This window comes from Aulostomus chinensis, chromosome 10 (genome assembly GCF_037954235.1).
Source record: "Aulostomus chinensis isolate RoL2024-O1b breed Wild chromosome 10, RoL_Achi_v1.0, whole genome shotgun sequence".
Lineage (NCBI taxonomy): Eukaryota > Metazoa > Chordata > Actinopteri > Syngnathiformes > Aulostomidae > Aulostomus > Aulostomus chinensis.
The window spans coordinates 26,543,996-26,564,028 of NC_141329.1; the positions used below are offsets into that span (position 1 = coordinate 26,543,996).

Consider the following 20,033-nt stretch of genomic DNA (forward strand, 5'->3'; position numbering starts at 1 on the left):
TGTGAATGAGGGAACACTAGAAAACACTTCAACGCATTTCATCTTTCAATACTGGAACTTTCTTAATACCAAATATCACTAAACATATTAAACCCGAAACACTAAATCAAGCAGGCTCTGCAACCAAATATGGTGTAAATGTCTGTCAGGTGACTTTACCTGTACATTTATCAGGTTAACTACCACCCACGCTGATTGAGTGTTAATATCTGAAACGTAGAGGACAAAAAAAAACAAAAAACGCTTTTACTGTTATTTGACTGAGATATCAAAGGCTTTTTAAATTCATGCCCCCCCCGAGTGCCTCAGATTTCCTCAACATTACACTGGAGACATTGTTTGGTTTGAGTAAGTCGAGTCACTTGACATGAAGCAAAGGCTCAAACCCTGTGGCACAACACTGCAAGCTGCTGAAATCCATTGTGTTCTCTGCAGACGGTTCAGGTTGCAGAAGTTTAGAGGGTTCGGGTTTCTGTCTGACAGTATTTTTAGATTCCTGGTGGTGGCAAGAGCACGTTTTAAAGACTTTAGATAAAATATTGCACGGCTAATGATTCTCCAATCCCATTATGAGATCCTCATGAGGGGTCAATCAGTGCAGGCTTGATCACAGCTTTTGCCATTTTCATTTCCTTAATGGAAACACAGGGATCCTACAGGGGTTTATTGAGAGTTATTCAGGGGAAATGTATATGCTCTGAACAAAACAGTAATGTGGGTGTGGCCCGCTGCCTTACAAATAACCAGAAGTGCGATTATTAAATTGAGTGGTATTACCAGTAGATGATGGCAATTGAACAATATCTTTATTGTAAAAAAATCACCAAGCTGAGTGAACCTCTCCAAACACAGTGAGGCGGACATCTGTTGAGTGAGATCTACATAAATCAGGATCAGGACAGCTAATAAATCCAGAGACCAGTATGCTTTATGTATCTGTCCTCGGGATATAGTGGATTTACTGCTGCGATTGTGTAATTCCTGAAGGAAAACATTTCAGCAACCCGTCAGACAAATCATCCAAATGGCAGCAAGTCGGAGTACAAAATAATAACACCGGTGAAATAATTTCCTAACTGTTAAGTATAAATTAAAAACAGAGCAAATTAAAGGGGAACTTCAGATGTTTGTTTTTTTTTAATATTTTTCAACCTGGGCCCTTTTTCCTGAACTTTTTTTGTCTTGTGAAAGAAGAAGGAAAAAAAACAAACATTTCTGAAATGGCTCCAGTAGGAAACCAGGCAGGGCCGCCTGCAGCCCCCGAGCACGCGCTAATCTAATCTGACGAGGCAACTGGCTCCGTCCAAATAACAGCCGCCGGAAGCGCATTTTTTTCCACACTGACCGTCTAAAATCGTTATTAGAATTATCCAACAACGTAATGGAAAGGAGGAATGAATGTGTGTTACTACCGCAAACTCAATCCCGCCACAATCCAACCCTCACTCGAGGAGAAGTCTCGCTCTGAAATCTCCCGAGAGTTCAGTTGTTGATGTGCCCACGCCGAAGCCGTGGCGAGTTGCGCTAAACATGGATGTTAACGCTCCGGCGGAACACTGCACCTTGATGACGGCCGTGTCTGCAGTCACCACTGAGACTCTGGGACGACCGCAGCCGCTCAAAGACGAGAGCAAATCCTGAGCACTTCCTCCTCAAGGTTTCTTCCACAAAACTACAGCACAATCATTTCTCCTTCCCTGTAAGTCATCGGTCAATTCACCACTGATAATTCCCAAATAAATAAAGTCCAGGCTTAAAAAAAACAAAACTCAAGTACCCCTTTAACATGAAAGCTTTTATGTTGTCAGTAATTTCACATCAGTAGAGCACTTGTCAGAGAGGTGGTTCCGATTACTTTATAAGACAAAGATATGCAACTGTGCAAAGATGCACGGATATTCATAGAAGACATCCAGAGCCGAAGCAGCCGAGTGAAAACAGCATTTACTGATACACACACACACACATTGTGATGTAACAAAACACCATAACCCAATGAGAGACATCTGCTCAAGGTCGATCAACAGCTGTCCAGACCCACACATGAATCATTACAGCAGAATGGCGGGGGCACGCGGGGTTAAATCCACAACAGATTTCAACTCAATTTCAAGTGGCAGCGGCTGAAAATGGCTCCAGCGTCAAATGAACACGACTCTCTACTTCCAGTGATAATCACAGATTTGTGCGGTAAATAGTCTCCAAAGGCAATTCTGGGCAATAATCAGGCGGAGCAGAGTCTGCGAAACGTTTCAAAAGAAATTAGGTCCAATAACACACTGAGGAAAAATATGAGCGGGGGAGGGGCGGGGGCAATGAGAGACATTTTTTGGATTATTATTTGGGTCTAGGATGCCTGAACCTCGTGTTCTGATACTTCACCCACTACATTTAATCCAATATTGGCTAACGCTTCTATGTCACTCTGCATATCGGGCCAGTGGTAGCCAGGTACACACACAGTGGAGGATATACCCAGGGCTGAAGAGCTGATGAGGATATGAGCGCCACTTAATGCTAGACAGAGCGTCCGATGTGGAGGATGTAATGGAATATAGACTGGACGAAGGCTGGAGGGAGAATCTCAAGGACGTGGAGCCACTGGGCTGGATGGGCCACTGACAGGGTGGTAATTGAATGCCAGGCTGCATAGCTGAAGGTCACATCAGAGAATGGCCTGAGTGTGTAAGAGTGGATGTGTGTGCTGCTCGTGTGTGTGTGTGTGTGTGTGTGTGTGTGTGTGTGTGTGTGTACACATACGCAAGTGTGAAGGAGGTGCTGCTGCTGCTGAAATCCTTCTATCTGCACATCTGTGTGCCAGTGCTAATTTCATTTGTATGTAATATTCAATTACAATCCTTAAGAGTACAAAATAATTAAAAATCAGCTCTCTAGGATAACAGTATTATCTGTGATAGATACGAAGTGCTGCAGGGGTGACTTATTTTTGTAGGCAAACTATGGAAGCAAGAATCTCTGGAGCCGATGGAATTTTTACATCAGACTTGTGATGATTGACAAGAATAAACTGTAAAAAATGTCAGTTTATTGTGTGGCTTACGGGTTTTGTTGCGTGAGATCATCGTCACAAGTCAACACAACTTTCAGGAATTTTGAATCGTAAAATGTACAAAACTGATATTACGCTGAGAACGAACTACGCAACTGGCCACCATTGACGTGACGATGTTGACTGTCTGCAACAGCAACCTCTCATTTAGCCACATGTTCGCAACCGCCACCTTCCACCATTTCAAACTTCCTGCGCACGTTATACACTGACAAATTTATGCCGTGGAACAATAAATCAAAATATCTTAAGCATCAGCATGGACCACAGACCTTATTTCAAGCATTTAACTGACACCTGCTGACTTTTGAGACATTCAGCAATGCTGACTTATTCCTGAGATAAAGAACTCATTCTGCACCACTGTGGGGAAATACAGGCTGTAGCCATGTGACCACTGTCTTAATTTGGATCCCAAGCCAGCTCCTGTTTTTGAGAACTAAGCTAAGGGCTCGTCCTGCACTGTCACGGTCACCTGGGCAAGTCTCAACATGAAGCAGCCATCTTAAAGCAAATATTTCTAGCTAACAACAATCGCACTCCTATTTAGGTGAACTGAGACAACTGAACTGTTGCTTGGAACAAAAAAAAATCGCACGTGTGGCAGTCGGGGTGCAACGGTCCTGAAACTGAGGCTTAATACGCAACACAAACGTCCAGGGACTCATCTTCCAACACGTACTTCCTGCTGCAAGAGGCAGCGTTCCCAGCTCCCGTGGAGTTACTAGCATTACATGTAGCAAATGCTACGCTGTACCACTCACCGCAACCGGGGTAAAACCTGTGAGCGCGCAGAGGGTTGTTACCATCAGTTATGTTGCTGGCTGTGTGTCAGACTAGCTCACTTGTTTCAGACAGCATCACGTGAATGCAAACATCAGTGGTGTTGACACGGTGCTAAGGTTCTGTTGAGAGCATTTACTGTAGTTTTTGAGCAAATCAACTCTGTCTGACAGGAGGTGAGTTAAAAGAGTCGGTGGCTCTCGATGAAAAACAGCTGAGTGGGGGTGGTGACGTGGGCAGAGGAGCCTGAACACAGAGATTCTTAGTAAAAAAAGAAACACAAAACATCAGCACGGATCACTCTGAGCAGCCGTGAACGATACCAAGCAGGTTGAGCGGACAATGTGGCGCTGAACGGGTGAACTTCCAAAGTTCAAACACCGCAGGACAGAGTGGAGAGGAAGATCAGGCGCACGGGAGCCGCCGAGGCCGGGAGAGAGTTACGCCCAAGTCGCAACACATAATAGACAGAGAGGCAGAAAAACAGAACACACAAAAGAAGAAAAAAACACGAGAGCCACAGCCAACAACAAGGATGGAGAGCAACCCAGGCTCCCCACGGCGTGGAAGCAGCCTCGCACAAACAGCTCACGGCGGGCCGAAGCAGTAACAAACACCGCGAGTGTTTTAGAGCAGCAAATATGAGACCGGGCTCTGGTGCTGACGGCAAACTAAAGTCCAAATTCCTCTCGATGACTGATTCATATCAGCTCGTATTAGAAACTTCACCTCGCCATCACGTTTTATTATATTTATTTCGGTTTTATTTGTGAGACTGTTCTGATGATCATTTTACTCTTTTATGAGCTGGTAGCGCCGCCACTGACGGTCAGAAAACCAGAAGCTGTTTATTAAAGAGAGAGAAAAAAGAAACCATTTTATGTTTTGTATCATGAATCAAACTGTGACTTCCAAACCAAGCTGTCTGATGTTTTCTTTTTTTTCTTACATTACACCTCTGCGGGTACTAATCACAGGCTTCTGAAATTTTTGTGTGGTGAGATTTCATCGAGCAAATCAGATCAGATTCTAATAGAGCATCTGAAATAACTCTGAAAACACATGTTAAGTTGTCACTGTTGGAGTTTCACTTCATTGAACTGTGTCTGCCTCACTTACACTTCTTACCAGGGGAGTATTTTAAACCCTCATCATGAATATGAGAAATATGTTTTCCCTCTCATATAATTAATAATGCCGTTCAATTTTTAGGTTTACACACAACACGGCAACACTAGGGTTTAGACTCTTCAGCATGCAAGCACTCACATTTTGCACACTTTACTGCACACCTGTCTGAGAACCACACCAGTGGGACTTTTTTTCTACTGTAAGCTTTAGTAGCAGGCTATGCTATGTCGTTCACTATTACACAACAACACACCGTTGTGTTCCGCAGACAAGATATTGACCTGGTGTCTACTATGTCTCCTTTTGTGCCGGGACGGTCCCAGATAGATCTGCTCTCTTCATTATTTAGCCCTCTTTAATTGCAAAGTTCCTTCATCTGACAGGCAGTGCTCAGTCAGGGATGTGAAAGGATGTGCTGACACCTGCTCAAATACAGACAGAGAGAGGGAGAGAGAGGGAGAGAGAGATGAAAGTGTGAAATGGTGTTTCCTTGCCAAAGGCACAGAGGGCGAACCAACATTGCTGGACGCTGCCCTGCCAGAGGTGTACATTATGGGGCATCTTTGGCAGGGGCTGGGGGTCACGGAAATCCCTCCACCCAGCCATGATTCAGTCATTTTTAGTCACTCGCAGCAGTTTCTTAGATAACTTCTAAGGGCTGCAGCCAGGGTGTTTTAAATTAATTACACAAAGAGGCATATTGCTGCTACTAGCTCTTACTAGCGCTTTCATATGCCTTGTCTAATTACAGCTGGTTATGTCAGCGGGTCTTTTAGCAACAATAAATCATATCCAACAAATAGCACAGCTCCAAAAGAGTGAAAACACTCTGCCCCAAACCACGCAAGCTGCTCCGACATCCACTAAACATCAGCTCCATATATCTGCAAATCAAGATATCCACTTGCATATAATTCTCATTCTCTCCTTCTCATTTCCTCTTCTACGACTTCCTCATACACGCACACACAAACACATATACAGACACGAGCTGCAGTTCAGGCTGACATTCGTGCTCAACATGGAATCAACGCACATCTTTGGAAATAAGTGCTTCTCCGGCAGACGCATGTTTGTGCTCCTTCATGAACAGAGCAAGGATACCACATGTTCCGCATGCACAAGTTTCCTCCAGAGCCTTGAAATGGGATTGAAGCGAAAGAAAGACAAACGCGAGGATTACCACTCTACGTTAGCAATGGACTCAAGTGAGAAGTTCTTTTCTACCTTTATGGCACTAAAAGTGCTTAACAATGTAGCCTGAGTCACACACACATAGTAGTCCTATCTTGGTGAGAACTGAAGCATGATATAACGCATTCCCAAGCACCTTCCCCTGACCTTAACCAGCCGAACTAAAAGCCTGACCCGACCCCAAACCTGACCGTGACTTATCTCAAACTCTGACCCGAAAACCAGATTTCACGCAGCCCTTTCAAGTTGTGACAATCGGCCAAAATATCTTAACTCTGCGGGTTTAAAAGCCTGTTTTTGTTCTCACGCGTAGCGAGAGGCAACACACAAAAACTGGTGGTGGAAGCTGCCATCCAAGTGCCAAACAACTAATATCATTACACAAAGTTTTCATTTGAAAAACACTTTCATGAATCAGTTGTGTGAATTATTCATTTATGGCCAGGAGGTCACATCACCCTTGACCTCTGACCACAAAATTCACCTCATCCTTGATTCCAAGTGGACGTTTCTGTCAAATGTAATAAATTTGCACTTGCCAGTCTCCAGACATCGTATTCACACAAATTGGAAAACGATGTGAGGTCACAGTGACCCTGACCTTTGACACCAAAAAAACCCTCAAGGTGAGCTCATGTGATACCGTGAATGGGAATGACAGACGCACAACATGAAAACACAACGCCTTCAACCAGTGGTGCAGGTAACATTAAAAAAACAACAACAACAAAAAACTGCCAATCTTTGAAATTCAATTAAAATGCTGCAGTCAGACAGTTCCGATACCCAGACAAGGACTGAAGAGAGCCACAGTCTGAAGCTGCTGGACCCCAGAGACGGTAGGAGGGCTTCCAGACTCTGCTTCAGCACTGCTGGGAGGCTTCACATTCATGAGTGACAGTTCTGACAGCTTCACAAATACTATCTGATTCTATATCTCTCCGTCTTTGAAGCAGTGTGGTACCCAGTGACAAGAACAAGTGTGGTAAGCCATAGCCACGGCTCATGGGGGAGCTCTGAAACATCAAGGCGGGTGCTCGCAAGGAGGGAATTACAGATGAATACCATCTGGCCAAAAGCCAGCTCAACAAACGCTTAAAAAACACAAAGTCCCAGCGCAAGACCTGAGAAGAGAGTCAGTCTGCCATCAGCGGCTCGGGCTGAAAATAGTCCTTCAAATACACCAACACTTGCCAATGACATTTAATTACTGCTATATTGCCATCAGCGTCCCTTTCGCTTCACCTTGATTGGTTGCCAAGTCACCGTTGACTTTGTTGAACTAACCTAGAGTCTCCCTGACCATATGCCGCCTCCCCGATGGGCACTTGGCATGAGGAAACGTCTTTGACTGTCCATTTACTGTGACGGACTGCTCCTAGCTGGGCTATTTTTCAAGATATGGAGTTGAACTGGTCATAGATCAAGAGGCTTATAAGACAAACACGCTAACAACAATGACGATCCAGCAACACGGTTAATCCACTTGGAAATTTCGGAGTTCATTTTCATTTCATTTTCATTTTCAGAAATCACTCAAGAGGGAAAAACATCTTTGTGAACTTAAGACACTCATTTGTGATTCCAGAATGCAGAAGGAGCCAGCCATGTACACACAGCTTGAAACTAATGGCAGCTGAGGCTAACCACAGCTACAGCAACAAAACAATAGTAGAACTACCAGAAAAACCCGTAAATTTACAAACTCTTGAGGGCATCGCCTGGTACATTCCGTGTCTTCTTAACCAGCTAACGCCCATGTAAACCTCAAACATTTTTACAGGGGCTAAAAACGGACTGTAACGCGTCTTCTTTGGCGCTAACATGAATGAACACAGACAAGCGCAAATAAGTTGGTTCAACTGCATTCACCAGCTGGTAACCGGTGCCGCTACTTGGAATGATCCTAGAACCAAAAGGGTTTTAGGTTGCGGATTACTGAACATTCGGCTGGATAAAGAAGACACGGATTATACTGGATGACATGCCTGAGAGTTTGTAAAACCATGTTTTTTCTGCAGTCTCGCTGCTGTTTTGGTTGTCGTAACAGCTGTTAGCGGTAAGTCTCCATCATCTTCAAGCTAAAGATACGTCGCCGCCTCTTTCTGCTTTCTGGAGTCTCAAAGAACTGATGCAGGTGGGAAAAATATCATTGTGAGCCCAGGGACTTTTTTTTTTTTTTGAGAATTTGAAAGCCAAACCAATCTTTTTGGGTGACGCATCGCTTGCTGTGGCCAGCACCATTTTCCTTTCACACAGTTTAAAAGTGTGTTTAACTGCGGATTTCTGTGATTTGGTTCTTAATGTCTTCAGAAAGCCACACTTGTTCCCACAGATTCGTTTTAATTTATTTCCTAATTAGGAAGCCAATCCACAGGCTAACACAACACTCACAGCGTGCTACATTGTTGACAAGACGCAGGTGAACACAGTGAGCGCAGGAAACAAGGTTGTATTGGGATTAAGACATGAATGCAATAAGAAACTGTGTTCGTGGGGGTGGGTTTTTTTTTTTCCAGGTACAGGTGAGATGATATATGTGCTCATCAGCACACGATCCAAAATCTTCTCAGCTGCCAAAACACACCATGTATTATAGCATGATGAAGGATTTTTAGCATTGAAATGACACTCAAATTCCATAAGGATCAGCCAGGGATGTGAACATAGTTGAATGGCCACCGCACCACCCTACTAGATTAGGCTGCACGGTGAGATCGGTGATAGCGTTCAGATTTTTTTTTTTGTTTTTTTGTTTTTGCCAAATGATCCCACATTTTTTAACTGAAGCCTCGGTGTCAGCAGCCAGTCTACACACCGTGCGCTCGCTTAATGAACTGCAGGCAAATGTGCCATTTCCTCTGCTTGTAAGTCTGCATCACAGCCGAAGAACAAGAACCTAAATTCTTGTCAGACGAGCTCATCCTGAACCACCATCTGCAGCCACATTAGTCAGGTTACCTGCACAGTCAGGCAGCCCGTACGCCACGACTTAAATCACAAGGCTTCAATCACAAATATGGAGCAGCTCAATTCCTGCTTCACTGTCTTGATAAATCCTCTCTCCCTTGGCTGTAACATCAGATCTTTCATTGACTTCACCTTCCACTTTTGGCATCACCCTACCAGGCGTATCTCAAAGAAATAATCCCAGCTAAACTTGACCCATTTTCTGTGTTGGCGCATTTTAGTTTTTTCCTTCAGATGACACCACTGCATTCGTCTGGGACTCAAATTGTCAGACAGCTTCTGTGAAAACTTAGTAGTACAGGGGCTGCGTTTTTGTGCTTTTAATCAAATGGTAAGTCTTATTAAATATTCATCACAGGTTACAGTACTCAGGCTGCAACTGCAAACTAATAATACTGTCCAGGAATTCCAGTCGACGTTTCACCATTTATTTCTGCATTAATCTGAAGCCATTAGAGCAACTTATCTGCAGGGAATTGAAGATTTTCCTGCCCGTGTTGTTGTAGACTCACTGACCCATTGCTCATGTCAAACAACAACTAGCATGTCATGTACATTGATCAAAATGCCATTCAGGCAACACAATCCAATCCAGCTTTAGTTGTCGTTGTTGGTCCCCCCCCCCCCCCCCCCGCCCCCCATTTTGCTTCGTTCAGTGGTACAAAGAAATCTGACCTGAATCTCCCACACATGAGTCAGGCAAAAAGGAATTAAATTATGTTATCAGCACTCCTACCTCCAAATAGGACCTCACCAAATCTTGCAATAAAAATCAAAGTGGTCGATTAAGTGTGGACTTATAATCTACTAACATGATATCCATTCCAACAGGATGGGAACAGACTGGCTCCCACTGGATAACAGCTGACATGCATATAGCCTTTGGCTTTCAACAGGAAAGCATGTGGTTAGCAGGTTCGTATCACACGGCAGGTGTGTGCAAATGCAAATGATTTTACTTACTAAATTTAAAGAAAGCGTCACATAAAAAGGTACCATTTTATGTCTTTTTTTTTTTTTTTTTTTTTTTACACAAACGCTGCATCTTTCAGTTCTGGATTTATGGTTCATCATCAGACAGAAATGGAATGCGCTGCGCCGATGCTCATATTGGTCCAATACTCACGCAAAAAATCTCTCCAAGACGTGAGCGTATTCATTTCTTTGCACACACGTTTTTTTAAAACTTTTAATCCTGTGTGTTTTCGCCAAGTCACTTCTACGAGTGAATGATTAATTTATCAGGGTTGTTTGCTCTAGTTTGTGACTTGTGATTAAATATTTACATTGTTCCATTGTTTTATACCTGATTCTGGCTCAATAATAACTCAGCGAATCGCATTTATTAGCCACGTCATTCAAACGACGTCAGGAAAGTGCTCGTGCTGCCTTTAACGTCACATGATGAGGAATAGAATACACCGACTACACACGGGTGTTAGCTCAGTGCAGTATCGGCTGACACGCACAGCCCACGTATCTGCATCTGCACCCCTCATTTGAACCGCTCACATTCGCCCTGCTGTGAATTATCTTTGCAAAAAAAAAAAAAAAGTTCCGCACATATAAGTCACAGTTTGTGCTTTTCAGTGGATGAGTGTGGCGGCGGCAGCAGCAGGCTGGGTTATTCTGGGACACAGTAATATGAGAAGAAGAGTATCTCTCGTTTGTCATTACTAATAAGCAAGCATGTGATTTGTGACTCTTCGCTGCAGCCTGTGAGCCTATAGTGAGGTAAATCACGTTCAGTGCATTGCTCACACACCATACAGCACCTGTGAGTTTATATCATTAAAGCCGCATCAAGGATTCCTTAAAATGGAGAGTTTAGGTTTCACCAGTGACTCCCAGGTGAGGTTTTATGTTGCTAAATCAAAGATGTTTAACTGGATTAAAGGAAGTTTCATCCACTGTGCTCAGCCTGGTCCTGGCTGGCATCACAGGAGGAGCTGTGAGCAGACCAGTTCTGACTGGGTATGTGGGGTCATTGAGATCATTTACCAGGCGGCAGCTTGGCACATGTCTCCCTCATCTGGACATGAATGGGACAGCAAGGTTAAGTAAGTGCATGTGTCAATACAGAGGGAGTACAGAGAAAAATTAGAACAAAAGGCATATTAGTTGCACTAGAAAATGACTGGTTTGTGGACCTGGATCATCCCAACGTTACCACCTACTGGTGCATCGTACACAAAGCTGGTGTGATGCTATGTGTGATGTGAAATTCAGCATGTGAATCCCATGCTTGCAGCAATGGGCTCTATCAAATTCAAGAGTGCATTTTATCTGACACATGATGCATTATTTAGATACTTTTCCATCTTGAGGGCTCAGACGGTCACACCCCTCTCTGGAGAACTCAAACGGGACTGCTTGCCATGATACAATGCACACATTTCTCCAAAGAAGCAGCAACGTTCTACCCTTTTTCTCTCTCTCTCTCTCTCTCTCTCTCTCTCCCTCTCTCTCTCTCTCTCCACACTGCATTCTCATACAAATCCTAGATAAAACAATACAGGCCTAAAGTCACAGCCTGACATCTTTGTCATGGTCAAGCAGCCTGCCTGGACAGTAGGATTTGTTGGCCTTAACTAGCATGAATGATCCAGATTATCTCTGATATCATGCATACGAGCAAGGCCGTTTCAAGGCAGCTGTTGTCCCCCCCCCCCCCCCCTCCCTCCTTCCCTCCCACCCCCCTGATACTAATTAACCAGGGCTGAACTTTCACGTGACATATGCAGCAATTTGAAATAGACCCTCAAAAAAAAAAAATGTCATGCGATCACAAAAAAAAAATAAATAAAATGCAGCAGCACACGGAGACAGCAGGAATCAAATGCAACGTGCGGCACCACAAGATATATTGCACTTCAACTCACCTTGAGCGGCCGTTCCTCTGGTGCTGAATACACTTGCTATCAGAGTGGCCACATACCAAATCATAGTACTATTGCCGACCAGCTATTACCACGCAAAGTGCCCCGTTCAACAAATCTCTCATATCATCATCACCTCGCACCACGCGGTCTCTTTTAGCAAAAAAAAACCTTTTTCATATCCTATTTTCTTTCCTCGTGGCGTTTCCCTTCATCCCTTCCCTCCCCCGTCCTTCCATCCGCATCCTCTCCCGAAGAGACACAGCACCTGCACCGCCGCGTTTGTAGTAGACGGAGCCGTTTTTACTAGCTCATAGTGAAACCAAGTGTGAGAATGCAGCCACAGGTCCGCCTCTGCTCGCATCCGATTGGCTGCTGGTTGAGGCTTTGGGGCGTGTATTGGTTCTCCGAACGCCCCAGCACCCGAATGACAGGAGAAGCGGCCGTAGCGCCGATTCAAGGTGAGTTGGAGCGTGCCGTAGTAGTGGAACCGCAGTATCATGCGCATTGACAGAAAGAGCCGCGTCCACATCTTTAAAATACCTCTCTCCTAAACCGGCCCCCACGTGCACTATCGACGCCCATCATCCATTCAGCCTTTTTATTTATTTATTTTTTATCTGTACGATTTGTCAAATTATCAATATTGGCATTTTTTATTATCATTATTAGATGAAATGTGTGAGAGTTGTGAGTCATCTGTCGCTCAACCATACGTTGGGGGGGGGGGGGGGGGGGCTGTTGTCATGTCGCTGTCACCTACATACATCGCTCATTTTGCTCCACTCCCGCACCCTGCATGTCTGGCTCATGTGTGATGGGTGTGGCGACAGATGGAGGGGGGGGGGGGGGGGAGGAATAAAAATAAAAACGTCCTCTTTATTTTCTTTTTTCTTCTTCGTCTTCTTTTTTTTTTTCCTCGACGACCGTGAAGACGTGCAGCCTCCATCATGCCGTGTGCACACATGGTTAACACCGATAACACATTCCGCCCGCTTCGGCTGCACGCAACGCATGTGCGCAGAGGGATCATGTGCGCCGAATAACACCGCCGGCTGCTGCGCGCTACTGGAGGAGAAGCGTTTATACGATCCGTCGTTTGAGTGGAATTCAGCCCGGACTATATTTTTGTAAATTAGCAGAATGAGTCACATTTTTGTCTCAGCACTGATGTCTGTCTGCCTCCTCCTCCTCCCCCCCCCCCTCCCCCTTTGCTTTTTGTGAGACTGTCATATTTCTGTCTGACTCACTGAAAATCTAAACATATTACATTCACACATTGTCCCGCCATCCTCAGCTCAGTTTTGACTGGAATGTAGAATGTTTGCCTCCTCGGCGGACACCGACAGTCTGCTCCTGCTGCGCGTGGATGCCTCCAACGTGCATATTTTAAAGCCCAGTCACGTTTAGCAGCTCTGGCTAGCAGCTGATATCACACATCAGGTCAGGAATATACATGTTAAATACAAATGCAGTCAGGAAGAAAAGAAAGAGAGAAACCAACAGCAGCACCAAAACAGCTTCACTGCTCCCACATGCTCAATCTACATAAAGGCAGGAACAGCATTCCTGCAAAAAGAGCAGAGCTGTCCTCTGACAGCGCAGGGTGACATCAGAACAAAACCTCCCGTAAACGATAAGATAACTTGAAGGTCGTTTCAAGGGTCGCTCTGTTGTCACACACTCCCAAACTACACAGTAAAGCCTTTTTTTGTGTTGTGCCAAAGCATTTATCATGTTATCGCCTCAAATTTTGAGGTTTTTGCTCTTCATGAAGGCGTGATAGTAGTGTACGGAATCCCACTAAAGAGGAGCTTCCCAATCTTGGGGGTCACGACCTCTGTAAGGGATTGCTGGAACCACTCAGAATATTTTTATGCTGCACAAATTTTGTCTTCCTTCTTTTTAGAATGAGAATTTTGTGTCAATTCACTGGATGTCAAAAATGATTCTTCCCAATCCGTACAGTTTATCAGAGAACGTCATGCAGAGGGCGCATTCTTCCCCCAAGGTGAAGTTCAGCCAGTGGTGCTTTAAGCAGCCGTGATATTTTTTAGAGAAACCAACGCAGTAACTGAAGTATCACAACTCAAAAGGAGCCAAACGTTCATTCGGATCAACTCAAGGAATCAATACTGTGAAACGAGTCGGTTGATACCCACCTGCAGCACAGGTGTGCAATAGCTGCGTGGACAAAGCCACAAACTGAAGCCCTGAATAAGTGAGTTGCCACAATGAGACACGCGTGACATAATGGCATTTGCTTCATGAGGCCACGGGAGAGATTGCTTTTCTACTTTCCCATTATAGAATTGGATTCCTACAAGCCAGGGTAGAGAAAAGATAAGAACAGTTAAGATAATCTCTTATGCAACAAAACTATTAGTTTTAGAGTCCTGCTGGGGCAGACTGGGCATGGCTGCGTTATTAAAGGCCAAAGCTGGAACATGACATCGCTCTAAATTTTCGTATGCAACAGGGACTAGTTGCACAAGCAATTTTTTTGGATTGTGTTCTAGAGAAACCAGTCGTAAGTCTTGATCTCATAAATATGCGATTAATCAGATCCCTCTTTTTTGAGTTCATGTTTGTGTTCGGAGGGATTACAGAAAGGATATTCCCATCCGTAAACAGGTGAACTGGTCAGTGTGTCCACCCTAAGAGGTCCTCTTCTTTAGCTCCTTTTATTTAATACGCTGTTTTAATGGTCTTCTTTTGAGCAGAACAAATGCAATAAATGGAACGCCTCTATGTTTCTTTACTGATAAATTCTGGAACAAAGTAAGGATATTTGCATTTGCGGTCATTCAGGTGCCCCGCCAAAAATAATTGGAAGAAAAATTTAATAGATGTGTATCTCCAAGTGCAGCTGTTCAATTTTAAGGGTCATTGTCCTGTGAGGCCTCCCAGAGTCGGTCCTAGCTGGGCGTTTCAGTTCTATCCAAGACGGTTAAAGGCTTTATTTAACCTCTTTAACGCTGAACAAATGTTTTAAAGCAGAAAAAACTATAACAAGGTCATTCATGAGCACTACTGCTCAACCAAAATCACAGTTCAGCACAGAGATCCAGATGGTTGTGGATGCGTAGACTCAGATGCTTCAACAGACTCAAATATTTTAGCAAACAGTGACATATGGACGCATACAGTGAAGACCCCGTCCAGCATCCGTCAGCCCGAAGATGACGAACCTGCCTGCACCACACAAGATGTCACGCACGCCATCGTCAGTTAGGTTTGCTGGTGGAGGAAGGAGTGGAGGAAAGAGTGGAGGAAGGAGTGGAGGAAGGAGTGGAGGAAGGAGTGGAAGAAGGAGTGGAGGAAGGAGTGGAGGAAGGAGTGGAAGAAGGAGTGGAGGAAAGAGTGGAGGAAGGAGTGGAGGAAAGAGTGGAGGAAGGAGTGGAAGAAGGAGTGGAGGAAGGAGTGGAGGAAGGAGTGGAAGAAGGAGTGGAGGAAAGAGTGGAGGAAGGAGTGGAAGAAGGAGTGGAAGAAGGAGTGGAGGAAAAATGTAGTTAATTTTCGTAAGATGAAGCAGTTAGAAGAAAAAAAAAGCAGTTCAGTTTTAAAATTGATCCAGATGTGATGATGTCATATCGCCCTGGTAGAGGTATCAGTGACCGCTAGTTTTTTATGCACATTGAATATATTGTTTTCTTTGTTAATTTAATTTTCATTCATGGCAATAAAAAAAAAAAAATAATTCATCCACCCAGAGGAGGTGTAAACCCTGGACAGGTGGGTCACCTGGGCAAGAAACGAGCAGTTTGCCTGATGCAGAGTGAAAAGAGTGTGTCGGTGTTCAGGGTGGCACAATAGTGGCATGATCACACCATCTGCTTGTACTACGATCCAGCTGCATTATTAGCTGATAATCGCTAATTTTAACAAAGATCTGATTCCGATTTTTGATTCTTTCAACCCGTTTAACCGGACGGTAAGCACTGGTGTCCTCTACTGGATCTTTCAGTGTGAGCAGGACCCTAATGACTATGGCTTGCAAGTCCTTTATCAAGTCATTGTTATTTATGTTTTTCATTGATTTATGGTTCTGAAATGTAAGTGAGAAAGATCCCAAAAAAAAGAAGAAGAAGAAGAAGAAGAAGCTCTTAGTCAGATCGTGAAGTACTGCAGCAAGGTGAGGGAGGTCAACCAAGCTGGGCTGTCTGAAATATTCAAGAGACGGACAAACTCTGCACAGAAGCCCATTCCTGATAGCGACTGTGTTCCAGCTTCTCCCCTCAAAACCCCTTTTAAAGGCACGAAAAATCAAAAACCGACTCAAGCACTCGTTTGTGCCAGCGGCTATTAAGTAAATACGCGCTCACACTTTGCTGTAATTACTGTAATTTGACACGTGACCTCCACCTACTTCTACTTAGTGTTGAGCGAGTGCTGTCTGGTTTATAGCTCCTGTGTTTTCGGTTGTTTGCAGTGTGTTGTCTATCTTTTCATGTCATATTTGTGTTTTAGTGTTGTCGGCCCTTTTTAAGGCCGTCCTTTGTGCTGTCTGTTGTTGCATCGCTCCCGTCTTCCGTTTACCCCTGGGATTGTGATGAAGTTTGAAGTTAAAGTTCTATCGACCCAAATCACGGCGATAACCTCATGACCCTTTGCACATGACAATGTAGAGCCACACTGATTGGTTCAGTAAAAAGAAACCTAATCATTCCCCATGAGCTAGCAACTCACAGAAGGAAACTGCCTGTCCACGGGTCGACACAGACGCTGTGTGGGCGGCCATCTGCCTCGGCCTGCTGAGGTGGAAAGAGCAAGCAAGAGAGATGAGTAGCGAGGTACTGACGGATAGACAGTGCAAGAGGCAGATTCTTCCGTTATTTTCAGTCAGTTGCATCCTTTTAGATCAAATTCTGCATTTCAAAGTGTTTCCCTATGACAGAGCAGATGTGAATGACAAACGCCTCAGATAGGCGGAAGGGCACGAGGCCTCAAAGTCACTTTTAGATGGAAATCACTTGTCATGTTCAGTAGCTGTCAGCAGAGGCTGTGATCAGTCCTCCAAACTGGTGGATCCGCAGGGGAAGCACGAGCAGCGGAGAACTGCACCCTACATGTCTGTCATCGTTTCAGGAAGTTAAATCATGGCTTGTTACGTTCACGGATGTCCACCACTCAAACATCAGACACTGCATAAAAAAAATGTGTTGTGGCTATTATTTCACAAGTGTGTAGTCGTGCCGTCCTGAAATCGCACCGTTTATTGTTGAGATTTATTCCGAGCAATAGCACAGTAACCCTGGTATGAATTACTGGCAGCGTTAAAACCTTCATTTAAAGCCGCTGCTCCCCTCACGTTGATATCCTCACGTCTTTAAACTTTTTCCCTCCCCTGCATCATGCTGTCGTTCAACTCACTTGTGAAGTCTATTAATAGCACGGTGTTAACTTAGCTGAAGATGCGGTGCCTGCTAATTCCCAACTCCTAATATAGTATGATATAACATCAGGCTCCGGGAACGCCGTGAACTTCGCTGCGAGCAAACCTCTCCCTTCGTGTTGCTACAGAATAGCAAGAACATGGAGTTCAAACTGCTGTGGCCAAGAAAACCATATTTAGAGACGATTATTGTTTTTCAACTCCTGGTAGTGCTCAGAGAGTTAATCCCATCGCGACTAATATAGAAACCTTCTGCTGTGCTTGGCAACACAAAGAGATTCAGGCAGCTGATCAGTTCTCTGTATTCCCAAATGATTAATAAGACTGTTTCCTTGAGAGATGTTTTATTTCCGCAAGATTCAAATTGTCACTGATTACTGATTACCTGCTGCATTCGTACGAAGTCGAACGCGGCAACAGGGTCGGATTAGTCCTCGTAATCACGCTCAATTATTTTGCATGGAGTTCTAATCACACAGTTGACGCCAGTGACATGGTTCCAACTCAAAATGAACACTTTAGGAATATTGAAATCTTCCAAATATTTGAGAGGCAGATCCTTACAGTTGAGTAATTTCGATCATTATCTCCCTCTTTGCAGCAAGTCTGCAAGACTGATGGCTCCCGATAGGCCACGTGATGCCGCTGTAACGTGGCCACATGGAGAACGTTGCAAGGTTTAAGCTTAAGGAGGAGTTTAACGGAGCTGCACGGAGGCCGGGGATGTGTCATAATTGATGCTCCTCATGTCGTCCTTATCTTGGCACCAGGGAGTTTGCGGGATAATGTGCAGAATATCTTCCGTCGACATTTAATTTAACTATCATGTCCGTGGTTCATCTTGAACGGAGGTTTTTCTACCATTCTTCATTCTTTTGGTTTCTGCTATAAATCCACCAGATTCCGCAAGCACAGGAAGTGGTTGCTTGGCTAAAAACTCAGCTAAAAGGAGAATATTAACTCATTAATTGAAGTTTATGATTTATTTAAGTTCAGGAACAAGACTCATCCAGCCTTTTTGCCTAATCCTGCAAAGAGGAAACAATGCTTTTGGTGAAAACAACGTCTTCAGTGGTGCATAGTATTGTACTCTGCGCGATGACAACTAAAACTTTTTTCTTCATCACCAAATGGTCTACTCAGGGCTCCCATCAGGTCCCCACCAGTAGCTTAACCATGCCATGAATGACTGAAGATACATCTAGAGGGGCTTTAACTTAAATAGCCAAAGCTCCAGATGTGAAAATTTCCTCTCTGGTTCTTTTCATTCGCTCCTTCCACTGTAGCATCTGGCCTGAGAATTGGAGCTGCCTCCCTATCTGAACCTCAAGCTACTTCTTAAGGCCCCTCTCGTGTCCTGGGCACCCCCCGCTGACACTTCTGACAGCAGCTTATTAACCAAAGTTATAACCAAGTGTGTGCATTTGCATAGCATACAGCACAGTCTTAGGAATCTCCACAGGCCTGGGTTTGGATGCTGAAGATAGCTCTAAATGAGTTATACTTGTTTTGGTTGTTTTTTTTTGGCAGCTTCCAAATCTAACACCCAAAACACGCAATGAGTAGCAGAAATATTGGTAGGAGATGAGAATGCCTTGCTTTAGCAGCACACTAATGATAGCTGCAATAATAGCTGGGGTTGGGAGCTCATGGAGCATCTTCAAAGAGCAGGTTTTTGACACTCACACAAGGTCACTCGGAGATAAGAATATCCATCAAAGCAGCGTAGCAGTTATGACCAACATGCAGCCATGTATGGCACACATTAGCATTTCTTTGATTCACTTAAGACTGCCATTATCAAGCTCCCTCATCTATCTAGAACACAGGGAGCATGCGTCAGAGCGGCTCACACCACTGTTCACAAGTACCAGACAAATGGATTGCACTTTTACTGCAATAAAATCAATGAAAAGGCAATACATCAATACCAGAGTTGGAATATGATGATGAGCAATGCAGCACAAGTCAAAAATGTGTTTTTCCTCTTGTTCCGACAGGCGATGTTCGATATTCCCTGTGTGGAATGATGTATGTGCGTAGAATGGCAATCCAAGGCTCTCCTCACATAAATGTTCTCACATCTAACTGAAGTCCAACGGACGTTGTGAGGTGTTTTGATCTTTTGGAATCCTTCTTAACTGAAGTATCTAAAGATGAAAAGTCGCTTGACATGCTTCTGGTCAATGAAACGGAAATCCGAAAGACAAATCAGATCTTTAAATGCGATATTTGCCCTTTCTTTAACTCGTACCTGCAAGAACAATTGTCCCAATCAGAAAGCCGACTACACACAATCATATTAACAATATTGCATTCTTCTACGCAGAACTTGTGTACCTTTTGTGCTGATTAAAACTGAGTCACACTTTCACAGATAATTTAACACCGTGGTAATCTCCATATTCTGCTTCTTAATATACTTTAAATGCCAAAGCAAGTATGAACTTCTCATATGCAGCCTGCACCGTAATAATTCTCCTTTATGAAAAAGAACTTTGTGGTTTCATTTCAGGCGGAGATGCAATATCCTGTGCTCCTTTTAGTGCACCTGAAATAGTTTGGTAGGTTCTCCTCTGTCAAGCCTGAAGGATATGGATGGGTGGTGGAA

General features: G+C 44.1%; 1 protein-coding gene across 4 annotated transcripts in view; it reads right to left on the reverse strand.

Moving 5' to 3' along the window:
* Positions 1-12,260, reverse strand: part of igsf9ba (immunoglobulin superfamily, member 9Ba) — a 60,501-nt gene extending 48,241 nt beyond the window's left edge. For all 4 annotated transcript variants that reach the window (XR_015118214.1, XR_015118213.1, XM_086216689.1 and 1 more), the window contains exon 1: positions 12,031-12,260. Coding sequence is in view for 2 of the 4 variants with exons in the window: in XM_086216689.1 (XP_086072815.1) it covers positions 12,031-12,094 (64 nt within the window). In the remaining 2 variants the exon portion in view is untranslated. The remainder of the gene's footprint in view (positions 1-12,030) is intronic.
* Between the last annotated feature and the right edge of the window lie 7,773 nt (positions 12,261-20,033).